The 17,632-nt window shown below is 44.3% G+C and overlaps 1 protein-coding gene and 1 non-coding gene across 2 annotated transcripts; both read right to left on the reverse strand.

Moving 5' to 3' along the window:
- Positions 1 to 235: 235 nt before the first annotated feature.
- On the reverse strand, positions 236 to 5,228 carry LOC106749104 (COUP transcription factor 2-like). Its single transcript, XM_014628215.1, has 7 exons — positions 5,107 to 5,228; positions 4,790 to 4,905; positions 2,393 to 2,578; positions 2,183 to 2,296; positions 1,831 to 1,997; positions 1,191 to 1,437; positions 236 to 465 (listed from the first exon to the last, which is right to left on the reverse strand). Exons 1-7 carry the CDS (start codon positions 5,226 to 5,228, stop codon positions 236 to 238), a joined length of 1,182 nt encoding a protein of 393 aa, XP_014483701.1.
- Positions 5,229 to 17,546: 12,318 nt separating this feature from the next.
- Trnav-uac lies at positions 17,547 to 17,619 on the reverse strand. The gene has a single exon. It is a non-coding gene; the product is annotated as a tRNA-Val (tRNA).
- Between the last annotated feature and the right edge of the window lie 13 nt (positions 17,620 to 17,632).

Below are 17,632 nucleotides of genomic sequence, written 5' to 3' on the forward strand. Positions count from 1 at the left end.
CCGGTATTTTCCTTAATACTCCGCGATACTTTTCTTTTCAATTATATTATATATATAATCAGATACTTCTCATTTTGACGAAGTGTCAAACTGCACGAAAGTATCGGTACTTATCTCAACAGGACCAGCCCTGGATGATCGAGCCGCCGAGCCCGCTCGAGTTCGCTTCGCCGGTAAACGCGCGTCGATAAAACACACGCATGGGAAATCCTCAGAGGCGCACTTGCACCGACAGTTAGGCGGGCCTGAGGGCGCCGACCATATCGCCCAACAGTCGCTCCACGCTGACGTCGCCGACCGTCGGCTTGAACAGCAATTCGTGCAGGGTTGCGCGGCAGAGGGCACGCGCCGGTGGTAAAAGCAACAGCAATCGACCCACCCTGCGTGCATCCCTCTCGCAGAACACCGCCACCGTCTGCTCCTGCAGCGCCGACACCCGACCCGGCTCGCAAAGTCCTCGCGATTCTACGGCCAATCGAAGGGTGCACTCGACAAACGTAGAACGCGAGCAGTAAAAAACTTTGCGTTAAACACACTTCATGTCCCACAGACGGTCCGCTCAAATTTTGCCGTCAATTTATATGTTAACCCCTTGCCCTACGATTTAAGATTCGACAGCGCGGTCCCAAAACAAAACTGCCGAGCCTTCGAGCCATTCCACGTTGACACGTGGTGTTTACATTTGGCCCGGCGGATGTACCACGGGCCAGGCCCGTGATAGTCATTTTTGGCTCGAAAACACGACCACGAGCCTCACAGTGGTTGTAGGCCAAAGGGTTAACGCAAGGTAAATATGTTGAAAAATGACATAAATAATTTTGTCAACGATTAACACAAATCAACAATCCACACGTCTAAAGCGTTAACATTGAATACGATTAAACGCATTAATCGACATCATAAAATGTGTTATCTTAACTGACACATGTTGAATATTGAACACAAAGACTGATTTTAATACAAGTACAAATATCAAATACAAAATGTTCTTTGCTGTGTGTTTGTGTGTGTTTTTTTTACTGTTTTTGAGATTCCTCAGAACAAAGTGAGACCGCAAGGTGTCAATAAGTTGGGCGAATCGAACGATCGTTCGGTTCACCAACGTTTCCGCGAGCGGTTGAAATTTATAATACGAAGGGGGATTCGAAGGATCAAAGGAAGGATATCGGGAGACAGACAGCGTCTCTCACCTGCCTTGAAGAGAACTATGGCTTTCAAGCACGCGTACTCGGAATGATCGACTCTCAAGGCGGCGCATTTCGCTAAGAGTTCCCTCAGCCTCCTCGCTTTGTCAACTAGAATCTCCCTTCGTTCCAACGGCAGGTCTACCGGTACTAAGGTGGTCTCGTCCACGGAGAAGTTCCATTGCGCCGCTGTCAGCACGAATAGCTCGCTCCACGATTCCTCCAGAAGGATAGTCTGGTCTCTGTAAGGGAGCTTGCAAGAGAGACAACGACAATGTATCTTCGAGCGAAGTATACCGGGGAAATTAGGTCGGCTGTTGTCTATTGATATATTAACATCACCACGTGACAATGGGCTACTAAATAAATGATCTCATAAATAATCACTCGAATTCGACACCTAATAGTGAAGATACTAAGAGGGGCCATAATACCTACCGACAGCTATAATACTACCTTCTCCTCCGCTATTGTATTATTCTAATTGAATTTTCCCGATTAAAAACTTTTATTCTGAATCCGAACGAGTCGAGAAATAAAAAATGTGCACGAGGCGAATTGTAGAATTATCGTGGAAAATCTAATCTCCCGTTTGCTATATTTTAGGGCTACCCCGTCAAAGAAGGAATTCTTGATTGGAACTTACCTGCAGAAAGGAGTGTATACTTCTCGCCCACCTCACGGCGAAGAAAAGCAACTTGGCCGCGAACTCGTAGATATTCTCGGTCGGCAGCAAGGACAAGCCTTGCACGGTGTATTCCGACGGGACGGATGTGATGACCGGCGGCGCCAAACGAGTGCTCACTAGTTCCTCTGCAAGGCAAGTCGAGAAGAAAAAAAGATAATTCGTTTCAATGTATTAACAGAAGATAAAAAGAGCAATTTCGGTTTTACGATTCGAGATTCTCATCGGTATCGATGGAAATTTACGAGGCTGGCGATCGCACGAACGACGAGAGGAAAACCAATTATCATCAGTAATTGAAAGTGATTCGTACCTTTCGGCTCGATTCTGATGTCCACGGTACTGGCCTCCTCGGAACTGGTAACCTCGTCCTCCTTACCGGTAGTCATGGACAAGGATTCCGCGGGCGGTCGTGGCAAGAAGTGCGCTGAAGCCAAATCAACGCGAGATTTTGTCGTATAGAGGAAATACATCGGCTCGATCGATTTTTATGCACATGCCAATTTTACTATTCACTGCTCACCGACTGACGGGGTGAATGTCGGCACCGTGGGCTTGAAAGGAAATAACGCGGGGTACAGGAGAGGATGATAGGCACTGCCCGCGGGATGATAGACGTTAGGAATGCCTGTGTACAGTCCTGAAGGCGCCCTCCTCGCCGCCGCGACCAGAGAAGACGTACTCCTCGGTGCTCTCTCGTGCTGCACAGCTAAAAACGACGCTAAACGTTAACATTCCATGTGATCGTTCCACCACGAAAAGTCTATTGAACTTAGCCAATTCTATCGATACAGTAGCATTTTTTAGAAATATAAAACGGTACATCGATATTTCTCTTATTATTACTTTATAACAAGCAAAAGGAATTACAAGGGTAGCGCAGCTAAAAAACAGAATATGACAGTCAGGATAATAAAGGGTAGATAAAGGATAAAAAGAATGAATAAAGAATCATAATAATATTGTGGTAAAAAAGAAAAATTCAGAATCAAATCGATATAGATATTATGAATTGCAACGTTCCGCTAATGGATCGATAAATATGTGGACGCATAAATGGAGGAGAGATCATCGGACATTCGGAAATCAAAATTCTAAGGGGCAATCTCGAACATCCCGGGAGCAGCGTTGGCAACAGCAACAACTTATTGCGCCGTACGATTGCACGTGTACAAGATACACGGCGACAAGAGAGACCCGAGGGAGTGCAGCGGCCCTTTAACGGCACCGTCCTCCCCGCCTCTCCGCCCTCGCTAATTGATATCTCAGCAATCAAGTGTTTGGATTATCGCTCGACGCGTAAGGGGGCCAAAGGTGTTTACAAAAGCTGTGAACGCCAGGCTGCTTCTGACACCGCTCGCCATCGGATCCTGCCGTTCGGTAAGCAGAAATATAGAGTTTCATGCGGACGTGGCACGTGTATGTGTGGTGAACACCGCGCTTTTTCCGAGCCGTTTCCCCTCCAAACGCGTCACCATGCATTGTAATATTCAACCAACGACACTTCGCGGATATATTCTATTTTCTGCGAGCTCCTTCCCCCTCCTTTCATTCTCTCTCTCTCTCTCTCTCTCTCTATCTATCTATCTCTCTGAAAGCTCTCTGTCGCAACGATTATCTTCTGGCTATCGACGGGAGATGACATGACCGCCTTACACGTGGAATGTTAATAACACTGATCAACATAAAAATCGTATCCTGGATTTAAACCGATAATTCTAGTTAATTTTACGGTTGCGTTAATCACAGATATAATATATATATTACACATACATGATATTGATGTAATGATGTAATACTTAGGAGGAATTTTAGTTTTTCTAACAGTATGAAATGTAAAAATAAAAAACTATAACAAAAATATGTTCCAGTATTTTTATGTTTTCCATATTATTATTTTACAAAAATTAATATATAGCCAATATTTCTTGAAGTAATTAATATTTTTTATTGTCATTTTCTGTTTCAACACATAAACATAAATAGAAAAAATTAAAACTCAAGATGGACACAATTTGTGAATGGAAATTAGATGTTGCGCGTTTTCACAAGCGGCGCTTCGATTTTCACACGCTCGGGAAGAGAGGAATAGCAAATCGCTTCGGAAGCGGCGCAAAAAGGACTGGCTAACGTTCGTGCCGCAATCGAGCGTTGAAGAAACGTTTTGACTCCGTTACGGTTCGACTTGTCATCCTCTGGGAGGATCTGCGACTGTCAGAAAACGGAACGCGTCTCTCGCTTAGCCACTCCGCTGGATATTTCCGCGCAAACACGTCGAGTGCGGCTCCAGCAATCGCAAGCGCGCTACAATCTATATACGTATCTTTCCTCTATTTATATTTTATATTTCCGCATAACTTTTTCTGTGAAGGTAAAAGTTTTAAAAAAAGATAGAGAGAGAGAGAGGGAGAGAGAGAAAAGTCAATGAATGAATTAAATATATTCCTCCTACCTTAAAAAGATACGTAAATTCCTTTGTCGAAAATTCCATCGTAATTTCCACTTGTTACTCAGTGAAAAATCAAATTAAAAAGCTCAAAGTTAATAACTTTTAACTTAACCTAGTTAATTTCAAATTATTTAACTTTCATTTTAAAATGTATTAACGCACTAATTCATTAATTTCTTTTTATATAAGTTAAAACAATTCGTTAATATTAAAACCACCGTTTGAGCAATACAGAATATAAAATAAGAAAATAAAAATAAAAATGCCGGCGAAATTCCATTCTAGCGGAGATCAATTACACTAAAGAGAATCTTAAATGATAAAAGTAATTCAAGGATAAAAGTGCGCGTGCGGCATTCTTTCGACGATCGTGTCTTAAATTATCACAATCAATAATAAATCAATAATAATATTATTAACGGACGGATAATTTCCGAGTCCTTGCAATCGCATTACCGAACGGAACATTACCGTCGCGTTTCATGTTGACCTGAAGGCACTTCGTGAAGCGGCAGGCTTGGCACTGGTTGCGCCGCGACACGTCCACGATGCAACGCCCGTTCTCCTTGCACACGTAGTCCAGATTTCTGCACACAACGCATACGAACAATCTCGAGAGTCCTCAAGCGATCCCCTCCAGTCTCGCTAAACTATCCTCTGTCTTAATCATTCCTCCGGATTATAAGTATCTCAAGTCAATCGGATAAGACGGCAAATATTGCGGGACTAGGTTTACGCTTCGATGTCGCGACGGTTTAATTAGACCTGAAGTTAATTACCTCGCGTACCTGCGGATCGACCGCTTGAAGAAGCCGCGGCATCCGTCGCAGCTGGGCACCCCGTAGTGCTTTCCCGAAGCCTTGTCCCCGCAGACCTTGCAGAGCGTCTCCCCGCGGCCGTTCTCCTCCATCCCGGCGAACCTGCTTACACAGTGAAAATCGATCCCGTGAAAAGTATATATTTCGCACACCATCGAGCAATTTATTAGCGCCTAAATTGGTGACATAAATACGCGTGTCAGTGTAAGATGACTCCAGGTAATAATTGACGAAAAATCAACTATTCCCAGGTTGAAGCAACACCGAAATATGGGTGGGTCGTTTGTAACGCCAAATTTCTTATCGTGCACTTCGTGACTATACAGTCACGAGAGAGGGGAGATGGGAGTAACGCAAGACGCGGTGTCACAAGCGTTCTCGCTTATCCTTCGGCAACCCTTTCGTCAAGCCGCGTCAGACCGAGGGAAATCCATTCCGCATCGAACAGTCGCCTCTCGCGCTAAAATTCCGCGGCGCAGCGACGCTCGACGCGTTTCGCTCAAGCGTGAGGACAAAGACGAAGAAGTAAAGGCGCGACGAAGAAGAAGCAGCTCTACAGTGGATGACGAGGCGGCGACGCGCATCGTCGACGATTGAAGCGGGAAGCTCTCGGGGTAATCGCGGTGGATCACTGACGTAACTACGAGCGGCTCCGCTGAATTATGCATGCACGTCGCCGCGACTAGACCAGAAGTGTGCGCCTGAAGGAGAGACATCGCGCTCTCTCCTCATTATCTGTGTCGTGTGCGATTTGCGACTTCGCCACGCCGCAGGCTATAACCCGCGCGCGCCTCGAGAGGGGCGCTTGCATATTGCACGACGTGTAATGCAATACCCGGCATCGCTAAACGTCGGCGCCTGCGACAATCGATTTCGACAATCGTCGTTGTTCGATTACGGGCTGAGATGTTTCGAGGGACTGTTTCGAGACGGGACTGCCGATTTCGCGAGCGATCGATCACGCTATCGTCTCCCCACTTTGACGAGCGAGAGCGGAGAAAACGGCTTCTTTATATTTAGTCAGGTTGGGCTTACCATTGGGTAAATTAAGTTAGAAATTATAAAAGTTAATTATGCGAGACTACATATATATATATATATATATAAACTTAACCAAACTATGTCTTCTTCTGAAATATGTACGTATATAGTTTTGCACAGTTAAATTTCAACTTTAATAAGTCAAGTTTAATTTTAACTCAACTTAGTCAGTTTTGGTTTAGATCACTTTTAATTTAACTGAATCAATTGTACAGGCCTTCTACCAAGCAGAAAATCGGCGCCGGACGTTGAGAGAAGCGCAATGAAGGCGGGAAGGAAGTATTAGCATTTTCCGCCTCGCCAGAATCGCAGGGAAAGTCAAGGGTGGAGAGGCAGAAATATCGCGATACTCGCGCCACGCCCGATTCGGGCTACGCGCGTATTAAAGAAACACGACGCGCAGGAAGCGAGCCGGAAGGTGGTGCGCGGCCCTCTCCGGCTCGAGGTGATAGCCACTGCCTCCTCGCGAGCGCAGACCGTAGCAATGGCCGAGGGTCAAAATCGAAGCGAGGAGCGTAGTCACCCCCGCGGTCACAAAGTCGAGGAGCCAGGAGGTCGCGTGTCCTCGCGAACGACCTCGCGGCGGCGGCGTAGTCGTCGTCGTCGGCGGCATATCGCGGACCCTCTTTCCCGTGACTTTCCGTCTCCTCGCGAGGCCCTCAGGGCTATCCGCCTCTAACCCGTCTTCTTCCTGCACCCTCCTCCTCGCGGACCCGATGGGCGACCACCTGGTCGCTTCCCAGGCTCAATAATGCAGCGACCTCGACGTGGAGAGCATCGCCCAGGCGTCCGAAGGCGGTGAACCACCAACCACCACCGTCCTCGCCGACCATTGCCTCCCACCGCCGCCGCCGCCGCCGACGATGACGCCGCCGCCGCAGGCTAAAGGAGTTCTGACGCGCGGATGATGCCACAATTTCGCCGCACCCTCGCACCCGACCGCACGTATACGCACTTACCTCCGTCTCTTTTCCTCTCCGGCTAACCTCTCGGAAGAGGGGTTGACTTCTTGATAGTAGTAGCCTCGCTCCGCCACGGCGAAACCCTCGGACACGCGAGCGCCTCGGCCTGTCATAACATTTTTATTACCCGATGACCGCCGCGACAATAACCCTCGCTGGTCAATCTGACTCCTTCGTCGGATGGAGGAGGGGCGGGTGTTGCCGCTTCGCGAGTAGCAATCGGACGACTTCGAGCGGTTTTTTGCATGAAGCGCCTGATCACCGATGCAAATTGCTACGTAACGCTTAAGTAAAAATTAATCAGCCCCGATCTGACTTTCTCACAAGGACGACATTGTATTCCGGGGAAAGCGATCGAATAACTGGGCGCGTGTTAATGCTTTGGTGCTGCTGACGGTATAATAAGTTTCGCAGCGAACAGTAAACGAGAAAAGGTGCTGTGAAGGGAAAGAAAAACAATCTGCCGCCGCGACAAAATTTGTCAATTGCTACATGGACGGCGAAACGTTTAGTTAGGGGGATACTAATTGCCAGGAAATGTCTACTTATACGGACAAAATATATTGCATATGTATTAATTATATTTTTATTTTCAGTAAATATTTGTCAAGGAGTATATTGGAGTTGATCATTTTACTTGAGGACCATGTCAATAATACCTGAACGGCAGCATTTCTTTCGGTGTGTCGATCTTCCAACCGATCTAATTTTTTTCCTTATACCGTGGGCGAAAAAATTTAGCTGTTTACACATAATATTATAAGTTGAAGAAAATACATTCTAATCCGATCCTCCTAATCATGGTTAGATAATAAAGACTAGAGGAATAAAAGGAGCAACTCGAGCGCCCCAGGCAGAAAGGACGACGGCGGAAGAACAAAGTAGAATCGGCCAGTTTTCTATTCCTTTTGTTTTCCTTTTTTTCGTTAAACTCTCCTCCACCCCCGTGAAGTCACCTCAGCATATTGTAGCCACGCATGGTGCGCCGGTGTGCAATTACACGGGGCGTATTATTTAACCCTGTTTGCACGAACGCGCGTGTCGTGTCGCGTCGTCCACGCACGCACGTAACATATGTCGCGTTGCGTCAAGAGTTACAACGGGGGTGAGTCGGGCAGTCAGATTTTCCGACCTCTCTCTTTCTCTCTCTCTCTTTCTTCTCCAAACAAACTGCGCCGAACGAGTAAGAGAGGGCAGAGGAAGCGGAAAGACGGCGATGAACGGGGAAAACGAAATTATTTTTCGGTATTGACATCAGAAATCTTCCTCAATCGATTCAACAGAAATTTGACACAATAGAAAGAATTACTTCATCGTGCTTGAGGAAAATCTAATATAATACATTATCTCATATCTTTTTCTTAAAAATTCTAACATTATATATCTTATATATTTTTATTTACATTTTTTTCCCATATATAAACTCACCGTTCGTACGAATATATATTTTTCAAAGCTTCGACGTTAACTTCAAAGTTGCTGAAAGTAACAACTCTAATTCCAACGCGAGGGATTAATAAATATTCAATTAAAATGCGTAAAGAACAAAATTTATTGCTTTTGTTCAACACTCGCGTCGAGAATTATCTGGTAAAACATTGAGTTTTCAAAATCCGGCTGTGAAAAAGATATTCTAAGAGCCGACCATTGAAAAGTCATGACAATGGATGACGTTCCGTGGTTATCGACGTTCACGTGAGATATCGACGGGCGTCACGCTCGTGGTGAGACAATTTGGCGCGAGCCCATCGATCATGCAAAGTTCGACAAGCGCGGCGCGACTTGCGCTTGCAAAGCGCACGTCTAATGCCGATCCGATGACTTTTCGATAGTTCTCGACGCGACGCGACGCGCTGCAAGGTGTCGACGCATGCAAATTTTTTTCCGCGTCACGTCATGTGCGTCCTTTCGCATAAAAAATGCTGATCGATCGGCGACCGCGCGGATATACAGTGAAAATCGCTCGGCATAATTTTTTTTCGGCCACAGCTGCGCGCGTAAGAGCGTCGCGTCGCGATTAAACGGCAAGTCCGAGACGAAAATCTTTACAAGCTCCCACGAAAATTAAATACCTCGAATGGAGATATATTTTTAGACATATTAAAAATATCGCACGAAGTAAAATGTTTGATTGATTTAACGTGATAATGAACGAGCCAGACGCGCTTTGATTGAAGGAGACAGAATTTTTGTTTCTCACGAATCAAATTCAGTCGTCTGAGAACCAGAAGTTCTATTTCCTTCGACTAAAACGTGTTTCACTTGTTCATTCACGGAGGAAAAGATGTCTTTATTTAATTAAATTTCTTTAACTGAAACAAACTTGTGTTTTGAAATAGAGCTTACGAACGAGCTTAGAAATACGAACTTTTGCATCTAATATAATGAAATCAATTTTTTTACTGCAAGCCAGATATTATTTTCTCTAAACAATACTGTTTTCTTTTTCCATCAAACGAGACGGCTTACTCTAGTGAAGCAACAATATTTTTGTTTAAACAAAATAATATTTGATCATAATTATGTTGTTTTTATTAAACAAACTCAAACGAATATTTATACTAATTCCAAAGAAACCTTCTTCTCTGTGTTGTCACATTAATTCAACTAAGTTTTTTTCCCCCGTGTGGAGAGAAAATTTCTCAGCGAGATAAAATAACAGAATTGATTTTTCAAAGGTAGTTTCAACGCGTGAGTCAAGTCTATACTTGAGACACGTAGGAAAATATATCTTTCGTGCTATAATACACCAAGAGAGTATACTTAACATCGCTCGTGTAGAAAAATATAGCTGATAAAAATTGCAGCGAACTATTTGTATCGCTCGGATATGAAAAGCCCATAAATAACGCCGTTGCAGCGTCGCTATTGCCGAGAGAGAGAGAGAGAGAGAGAGAGAAAGATCCGAATTGATTAGTGTTGTTGGCCCTTTTTAATTCGATCTACTCCGTGCAGCGCGGCGTTATTAAAATATAATCGGCGCAGAGAGGGTTCATTGAGAAAAAAAACACGTGGTGCCGCCGGGAATTCTTCGTTTGTTCACCGTGACGTGTGTCGTGACGTTGCTGAATAAGTCTCACCTGGATCTCTCTCCTTCGCATCACAATAGTCATACTTTTGCTCGTTGACTTGGCTCACTTGTGAATACGCATATCATTATAAGAAACAACGACTTGCGAAAGACAGATGACTTAATTGCTTATTCGATTACGAATTATGCGATGAATAATGCCACTTGTAAATTCATTTTTTCCCATTTCACTGAATTCTCATCACCTTCTTTATTGTAAAACAATTAAACAACATCATAAAGTTTAAAACAGTAATTACAAGAAAAAGGTGGATCAAAAATGACCCGTCCGCGGTTCTGTTAATATTTTCATGAATATGACGAAGCACACGGTTCAAGGTTCTCCTTTTTCGTGCGCTCACGCAAACTGTTCCACTTAATTTTTGATGATTCGTTTCTGCGTAAACACGGCTGTTACGTCGAATCAGCCTGACGAGACTTTGTTATGCCAAAGGGTCGCGGTACAATTAACGACTCGTAAATAATAATCATCCTCGCCTTGTAAAAGCGACTTACGCGGCGTGGTGGAGCGTCGCAATGTGTGGACTTTCTGTTTGGTGTAATTAAGTATAATAATTAGCAGGCTCGACACTCGGTGTTGGATGATGACAGTCAACTGTATAGAAACGATACGCACAATTGAAGGCGAGGAATACATGAAGCAAAACTCAGATATACACGAGACGAGAGAAGGAAATACGATATTTCTTCGGTCTTTTATCTTCTTCAAGATAAAAAGTAAATGTGGGCAGATTTTAAGCGTGGACACGCGTGAATTTTTCTAAACCAATTTCTCTATCCTTGAAACAGAAACCGGAGAAACTGAACGTGAAAATTCGAAGGAAAAGTCGGTCTTCTCCAAGTCTCCAAAACTATAACATATACGGAATTTCAGGCAGTCAGTATCTTATTCTCGCGAGTTCGTAAGTTTTCAAAGCGACAAAATGTACACTTATGACCGGCGTGCATTTGATGGCGGTGCTAACGGAAATAATGTTGCTTGTAACAATTGTTTATAACAATTAGGGGCCATTAGCTAACGTAACGAGCGCTGCGACTCGCGCCGAATGCCCGGCGTTTGGACTGCCGGAACCGCGAGGGTTCCGCCGATTATCGAAGTTAATGACGGGAGCGCCGCATTTTTTCACCCGATCCTAATTTACGATTAGCCGCGGCGCGATTAGTTCCAACTGCGCGCACGTGCACGCTTCGCACAGTCCGGCCGTGATTGCGTGACACGCTCGACACGTTGCGCGCACCCACGCGGCATGTGTGTGCTCCGGCCTGGGCGCCTGTCAATGGAAAGACAGATTTTGAGAAATCAAATTTCCCCCTCCTCTTTCCTCTGTAATATCGATAAACATCAGCAATCTCCCGGGATTTCGGATTGCCTCGCTGCGCATCGCTCGGCTGGAATTTTCCGCTCTTTCCTTTTCTCTCGCACGCGCGCTATTTGTGTTGTTTATGTTAAATCAATCCAAGTCAAACAGATATACTAAATCCGAACAAAGCTTCTTCTCCGTGCGTGTAAGTCTGAAAATCGTGCAACTCGCCGTTTAAGGGATGATGGTGCGGCATACATCACGCCGATTGTACGCGACAAAGGGAAATTCTGTTAGATAACGTCGAAAATAAATGCACGTCGCCGCAATTACGTAATCGGGAGGATCCGGGGGAAACGTGCGGAGCAATTATCGCGGCGCGCCGCGGTCTGGTGTACATTTACCGGTATATTAACGGTACGCACGTCAAGATGACATCGAACATCTGACATGCTGCAATTTGCAATGGTGTGTGACAGAATGTGTGCGCGAAATAATGCGTTGCACACGTGAGAATAATAAGTGCATACTTATATTTGTTATTAACAACGCGTTTCCAAACAACACGCTCGGCCGCGCCGGGGGTGTGAAATAAAGGGGGTGTGAAACGTTCCAATTCACGACGGAGTGTAACGGGCATCCGGTCGGAAAACACAAAGTGTAACATCGTGTTTACACTCTGATATAAATAAAGAGATAAATAAATAAATAAATAAATAAATAAATAAACATGCAACGTAATAGAAAGATTAAGCACGAAAATTATTGACACCCTTACATCACTAGATATCGGCTGCACTATGAAATGCCATGCCCCCCCTCCCCTCCTTCTCACCGTCTAGCGTTAACGTTTGCCTTTCCGCTGACATATGCGCCGGATTCGACGTAATGACAGACATCGCGGCAACGGCAATTGTACGCGCGACCGCCGGAAAACCGGGCTTACAGGTGCGTGTACTCACGCGTGTACTCACGGGTGACCGCTGGTAAGCGGCGTGACACGTGTCGCCCGTTAATCGCTCCGCCGGCGAACGAGCTGATTCTGCCCCGCGAGGAAGCTCGACGACGGCTGATTCCGGCGAAGGACGACTTGATTTTAACCCCCGAATTTAGCGCCGCGCCCCTTTCTCGCGCGATTCCTCGTTAAATCGCGGTTAAAAGTCGGAAAATGCTGGATTTACGCGAAACGAGACGCGAACCGGAACTTCCCCGGAAATCTCTCGTCGTATTAATGAAAAAGATATGATAAAATGAAATAACAAGATAAAATAAATTGTAATGAAATAAAATATGAACGCGTGATTTGTTTCCTTAATTTGCAGACTTTGGATACTCAAAGCATTATTATTATTATTATTGGATACTCAAAGCGTTATTACTCTTATTATACAAAACGTGGGCTTTTCTATTTCTGATCTCCGGGTTTTTTTATTTCTGATCTCCCTAAGCTACGGTATTGGAGAATGACAGATAATTTCAAGGATGTGTTGCCCGTTAATGCCGTATTTTCAGCGACGTTTTGAGGACAAATATCTCAGCTCTCGAAGGAACAATCTTTTTTTAACTACGCGAGTCAGATAATATTTCAATATATATCTAGTTAGATAATATTTCAACGTATACATGTTTCATCGAATTCTTATTTATCAAATTTATTTCACCTTACAACCTCCTTTAAAGTAGAATAACTTTGAATCCAGACTCTCTGAATTACTGTTGATGTCACTTTTAAATGCAATATAGATCAATCTGTAATTGTTTCATCATTTTTACATTATTTTGACTTATCGGCGTACCTTAAGGTGTATCTCAAGGTGTTGTGCAAAGCAACTTATAGGTGAATTTAAATATAAAATTTCTAACCAATTGAAGTATATAACGTTGAAAGATATAACGCATTTCTATCATACACCAATGCGTAAGAATGGCCGCAAATATCGTAAAATTAATGATATCATCAGCGAAATCGCGCTTACCTCTATCGGATTCCAGATTCCGCGGACAATCTTCGCTTCTTTTCTTCTTTCCTTCCTTCGGTGCGACCTTTCGATCTTCAGCTGAGCTCAGCGATCCTTACAGACGGTCCATCGCTGGTCTTAAATCTCCAAAATTCGCCGATCGAAGTCCCCTCAGCGAAATACACGACGTTTCATAAGAGCCGCGTCGAACTCGTGATCCGAATCAGAGTAAGTTCTCATGAACACGCGGTCAAGCTCGCGTCACGATTACGGCGGCAGTCTCCGACGTTAAAGAGATTCTAACGACCCACGAGAACGGCGCGAGACATTACTTCGCGAAACTCCTTCGGAGTTTCCACGAGCTGTCGCGAGCCGGTATCGTTGATACTAAATGATCCCTGACCGGTCTCTTCGATCGCCGATCGTTTTTTATCGCGCCGAGCAAAACGTCGAGTCGCGAACGCACGCGGGACACGTGTGATCCATAACTCGTAATTTTTGCCCGTCGCGATCGCGGGCTGAGCGACGGAGGGGGGTGGCGGGCGCTAAGGGGGTAGAGAAAGCCCTTCGCACCCGTCGATGGTCATCGTAGTCGTAGAACGCAACTGGGCGGACGCGTTCGCCTGTCAATGCGGGCGCACGTGCGCAAAACGTCGGGCGACGACGACGATTGGCGAACGGGCGGAGCCGGGCCTCGCAACCCTCGTCGGAGAGTCTTCGCGGGGGTCGAACGAGCGCAACCCCTCGACCAAGCCGGGGGGGTTTCCGCTCGCCCACCCTCTCCCGGCGCCCGAGGGTGAGCAAGTCGGAGCGCGAAAGTCAACTCGCTGCCTCCCTACGGCTAATCGCGAGGGACCGCCAGGCTCGAACGGCGTTATCGAGCGAACCGCATGAGGAGAGCGAAAGGAAAGGAAAGGAGAAAGAGTTACGCGGGAAGGGGGTGGGGGGAGAGGGGGTGGAAATTTATTTTACCTTGAGACCGAACCGCTTCCGATATTCAATAACGGTGTGTTCAATATAGGTGTAGGAGAGGGGAGAGAGCGAGAGGATGTGCTAAGATATGTATTGACGGATGAGTTTGTTGTGTATTTAAGGAAGAGTATAGTTTCAAAGGCTCGGAAGAGAACAAACTTTTTTTTTTCATTTTTTCCGCACTTCTTTCCGGTTTCTTTCCACAAAAAACGTGAAGAAACTTCTTCCCATTTTTTCCACAGATTTTTTCCGCGGGCCGAACGACAAATTGAAAGGAGTGATTCTTTTTTTAATATAAGGAAAAGACAAAGCATTGAAATTCTTTATCTGAATTCAAGTTGGTCACGAGAGATTTTGGCGGGAAACTGTGAAGACTTTTCATTGGAAGGAGAGAGAGAGAGAAGATAAGGAGCTATCGGCGAATTAGATTTATTACTAGCAATTAAGATCCTGGCTAACGGGAGAATCGAGGAATCCACAAGTGAGAAGAATGCGAAGAGAATTGAGACGTCCCGCCGATCATCATTTTAGTAAAACACCGATAGGAAGTACGTCCGACGTCAGCCGGTCTTACTCTACTGATCGTGACGCATATAATTTCCCGGGCGATTCCGAGCACTTGGATCGACTTCGGGGAAAATTAATCTTCAAACGAAGATCTGACAGACCTCGTTAGAATATATTTCCGTTACCGTGAGCTGAAAGTGACTGTGACATCTGGCAGTTTCTCACGGCGCTGTGACGTTATGGCTACGCAAGACAAGCGTAATGATATACTGTATTCCCTGAATATTTCATTTATTATTTCCCTGGAAATCAATGATCGCCATCTCGAGAGAGAGAGAAAGAAAGAGAGAAACAGAAGAGGAGGAGGAGGAGAGGGACTTCATATGTAATCAAAGTCGTTTTATTATCCATTAATGGACGAAACACGAGAACGCTCGAAGTCTTATTTAAAGCACCGCCGGGATGTATTTTACAAAAATATATTACTTCATATTATTAATATTATCCTGTTAATATTATCTATGATATCAAATATATTATCGTATTATTGTTCATTATACAATAATATTAATATATATTATTAATATTGTCAGATATTTCATTAATACTATATCATTAATACTATCATATTATTAATGTCGAAATTATTAGAATCGAAATCTTGGAAAAGTTGTTCGAAAATTAATCTGTGATAAAATAGTACAGGAAAAGCTCCAAAACTGACATAGGTACGATAAGTAACGATAAGTACGGTAAATATGTGACAATTTCGGGACTTAGTTTCTAGAAGCCTCAGTCCTCAAACATCTTAAAAAAATTAATATTTGCAAGAAAATATATAGTAACTTTCATAAGACTATCATATATTTTAGTATATAAGTGTTACTGATTTGTATCCATATACATAAATTTTAATATTATCTTGAACAAAGCTTTAGAGACCAAAATCTAAATGGTATGTCGTTTTTGGTGCCTTTTCCTCTGGCAGTGATAAATCGCTTAATAAATTTAACAGGCAATAAATTATTTAGCGGGATCTTCGGAATAATTTATTTAACGTTACGAAGAAAGTACAAATGAACTGAGAAAAATATAAATGCTCTTCTTTTCCGTCGGCGGTGCAACGTTACTGTGCCTCGGAAGAAACGGTGATTACCACTTCGGTGGAAATTAAAGATCGAGTTAACCGAGAAGGAGGCGACGAGTGCTTAAGTCCCCGCTCGTTTCAACACACCGGCTGACCGCGAAGTGGGGAATGGCGGGCTTTGCCTGCGTTTGATAGCTCGCAGGATCCGCGGATCCTCGAGTGCCTCCTCGACGCGGCGGCGGGAGCAGAAAATCGCGTTGAAGTGGTAACGGTCGGGCTAATGGCTCGGAGACGATATTTTGTTAAACAAGGAAACCTTTTATCGCCCCCACACCGCCCCTCGCGAGAAGAGAAGCTCGACGCCGGAAAGCAGGGACGCTGTTTCCCCGACCAGGGTTGCTACCGCCGCTTTTGCACGGAGAACATTGGAATTCTCGTATTCTTTGGGTGAGCGAGACACTGTAAAGATGTGCTGATTTTTCAGACGACGTACGAATGCTCTTTAAATTATTTTTCGGACGTTTGTCTGATCTAAACTGTATTCCAGACAAAAAGAATCTCGTGAAACAGATGTCTCTGAATTTTCCGCGTAGAATTAAAAATCATCTATTTACGTTTGTTTTCTTTTATGCTATAATATGTCTCTAATATTTTCGTATACATTATGCTTTATTTTTTATATATCGCTCACGTGTGTCGTATAATTTTAAATTCGCTCCCTTAGCCCAGTGAGGTATCCGAGTAACACGGTGGAAACGAGTTCGCTCGACTCGCTCGGTTCTGTTGAAAGCGGCCCTGCGCCGTTACTTCGGTTGTCTTGTCACCAGAAAAGAACGAACGAGCCCGAAGTGTGAACCGCCGACCGCCATGACAAGCTGTCACCTGCGGTTTCTCACGCTTCGCCCACGCATATCTCGCCATTCTCGCGGATTCCTTCGATCCGCCCTATCTCTCGCTCGAATCTTTTCACACTTTCGTCCCCTTCGCCGAGAGTCGATAAGTGTAACGTCGATGGAGCAGCGCTCGATGGAGTGCCTGGCGGTTTCCTCGCCGGCAAGCTTAACTCTCTATTTAATTTCCACAGACTGAGTCAATATTTCCAAAAATTCGCCGAGTCGCTGCCTCTCGAAACTTTCCAGTCGAACAAAAAATTTCATGGATAAATTAAACTTAAAATAAATAGAATTATATTTTGGCGAAAGATCAAACACATTGAATATTTCGATTAAACTTATGATATTTAGTTGCGAATATATGTTTTAAAAATTATATCCTTTTGTTTTCTCAGTTTTTTTTATACAAGTTGCATATTTTTTCAGAGATACTTTAGTATCAAAAAAATTAAAAACAATAGAATATGATAATTTTTAAGACGAACGCTCATTACTGATGTCACTGATTTTAATTTTCGTTCCGTATATTAAGTTCAGATAGTATATTTTTTACATAAAATCAAAGCAAAGTACGAAAAAATTACAGAAAAAAAAAGAGTGGTTCCGGCCGGGATCGAACTGGCGACCTTCTGCGTGTAAAGCAGACGTGATAACCGCTACACCACGGAACCCACTTGTCAACGC

Source organism: Dinoponera quadriceps, unplaced genomic scaffold (assembly GCF_001313825.1).
Source record: "Dinoponera quadriceps isolate SergipeBrazil2010 unplaced genomic scaffold, ASM131382v1 scaffold3024, whole genome shotgun sequence".
Classification (NCBI taxonomy): Eukaryota; Metazoa; Arthropoda; class Insecta; order Hymenoptera; family Formicidae; genus Dinoponera; species Dinoponera quadriceps.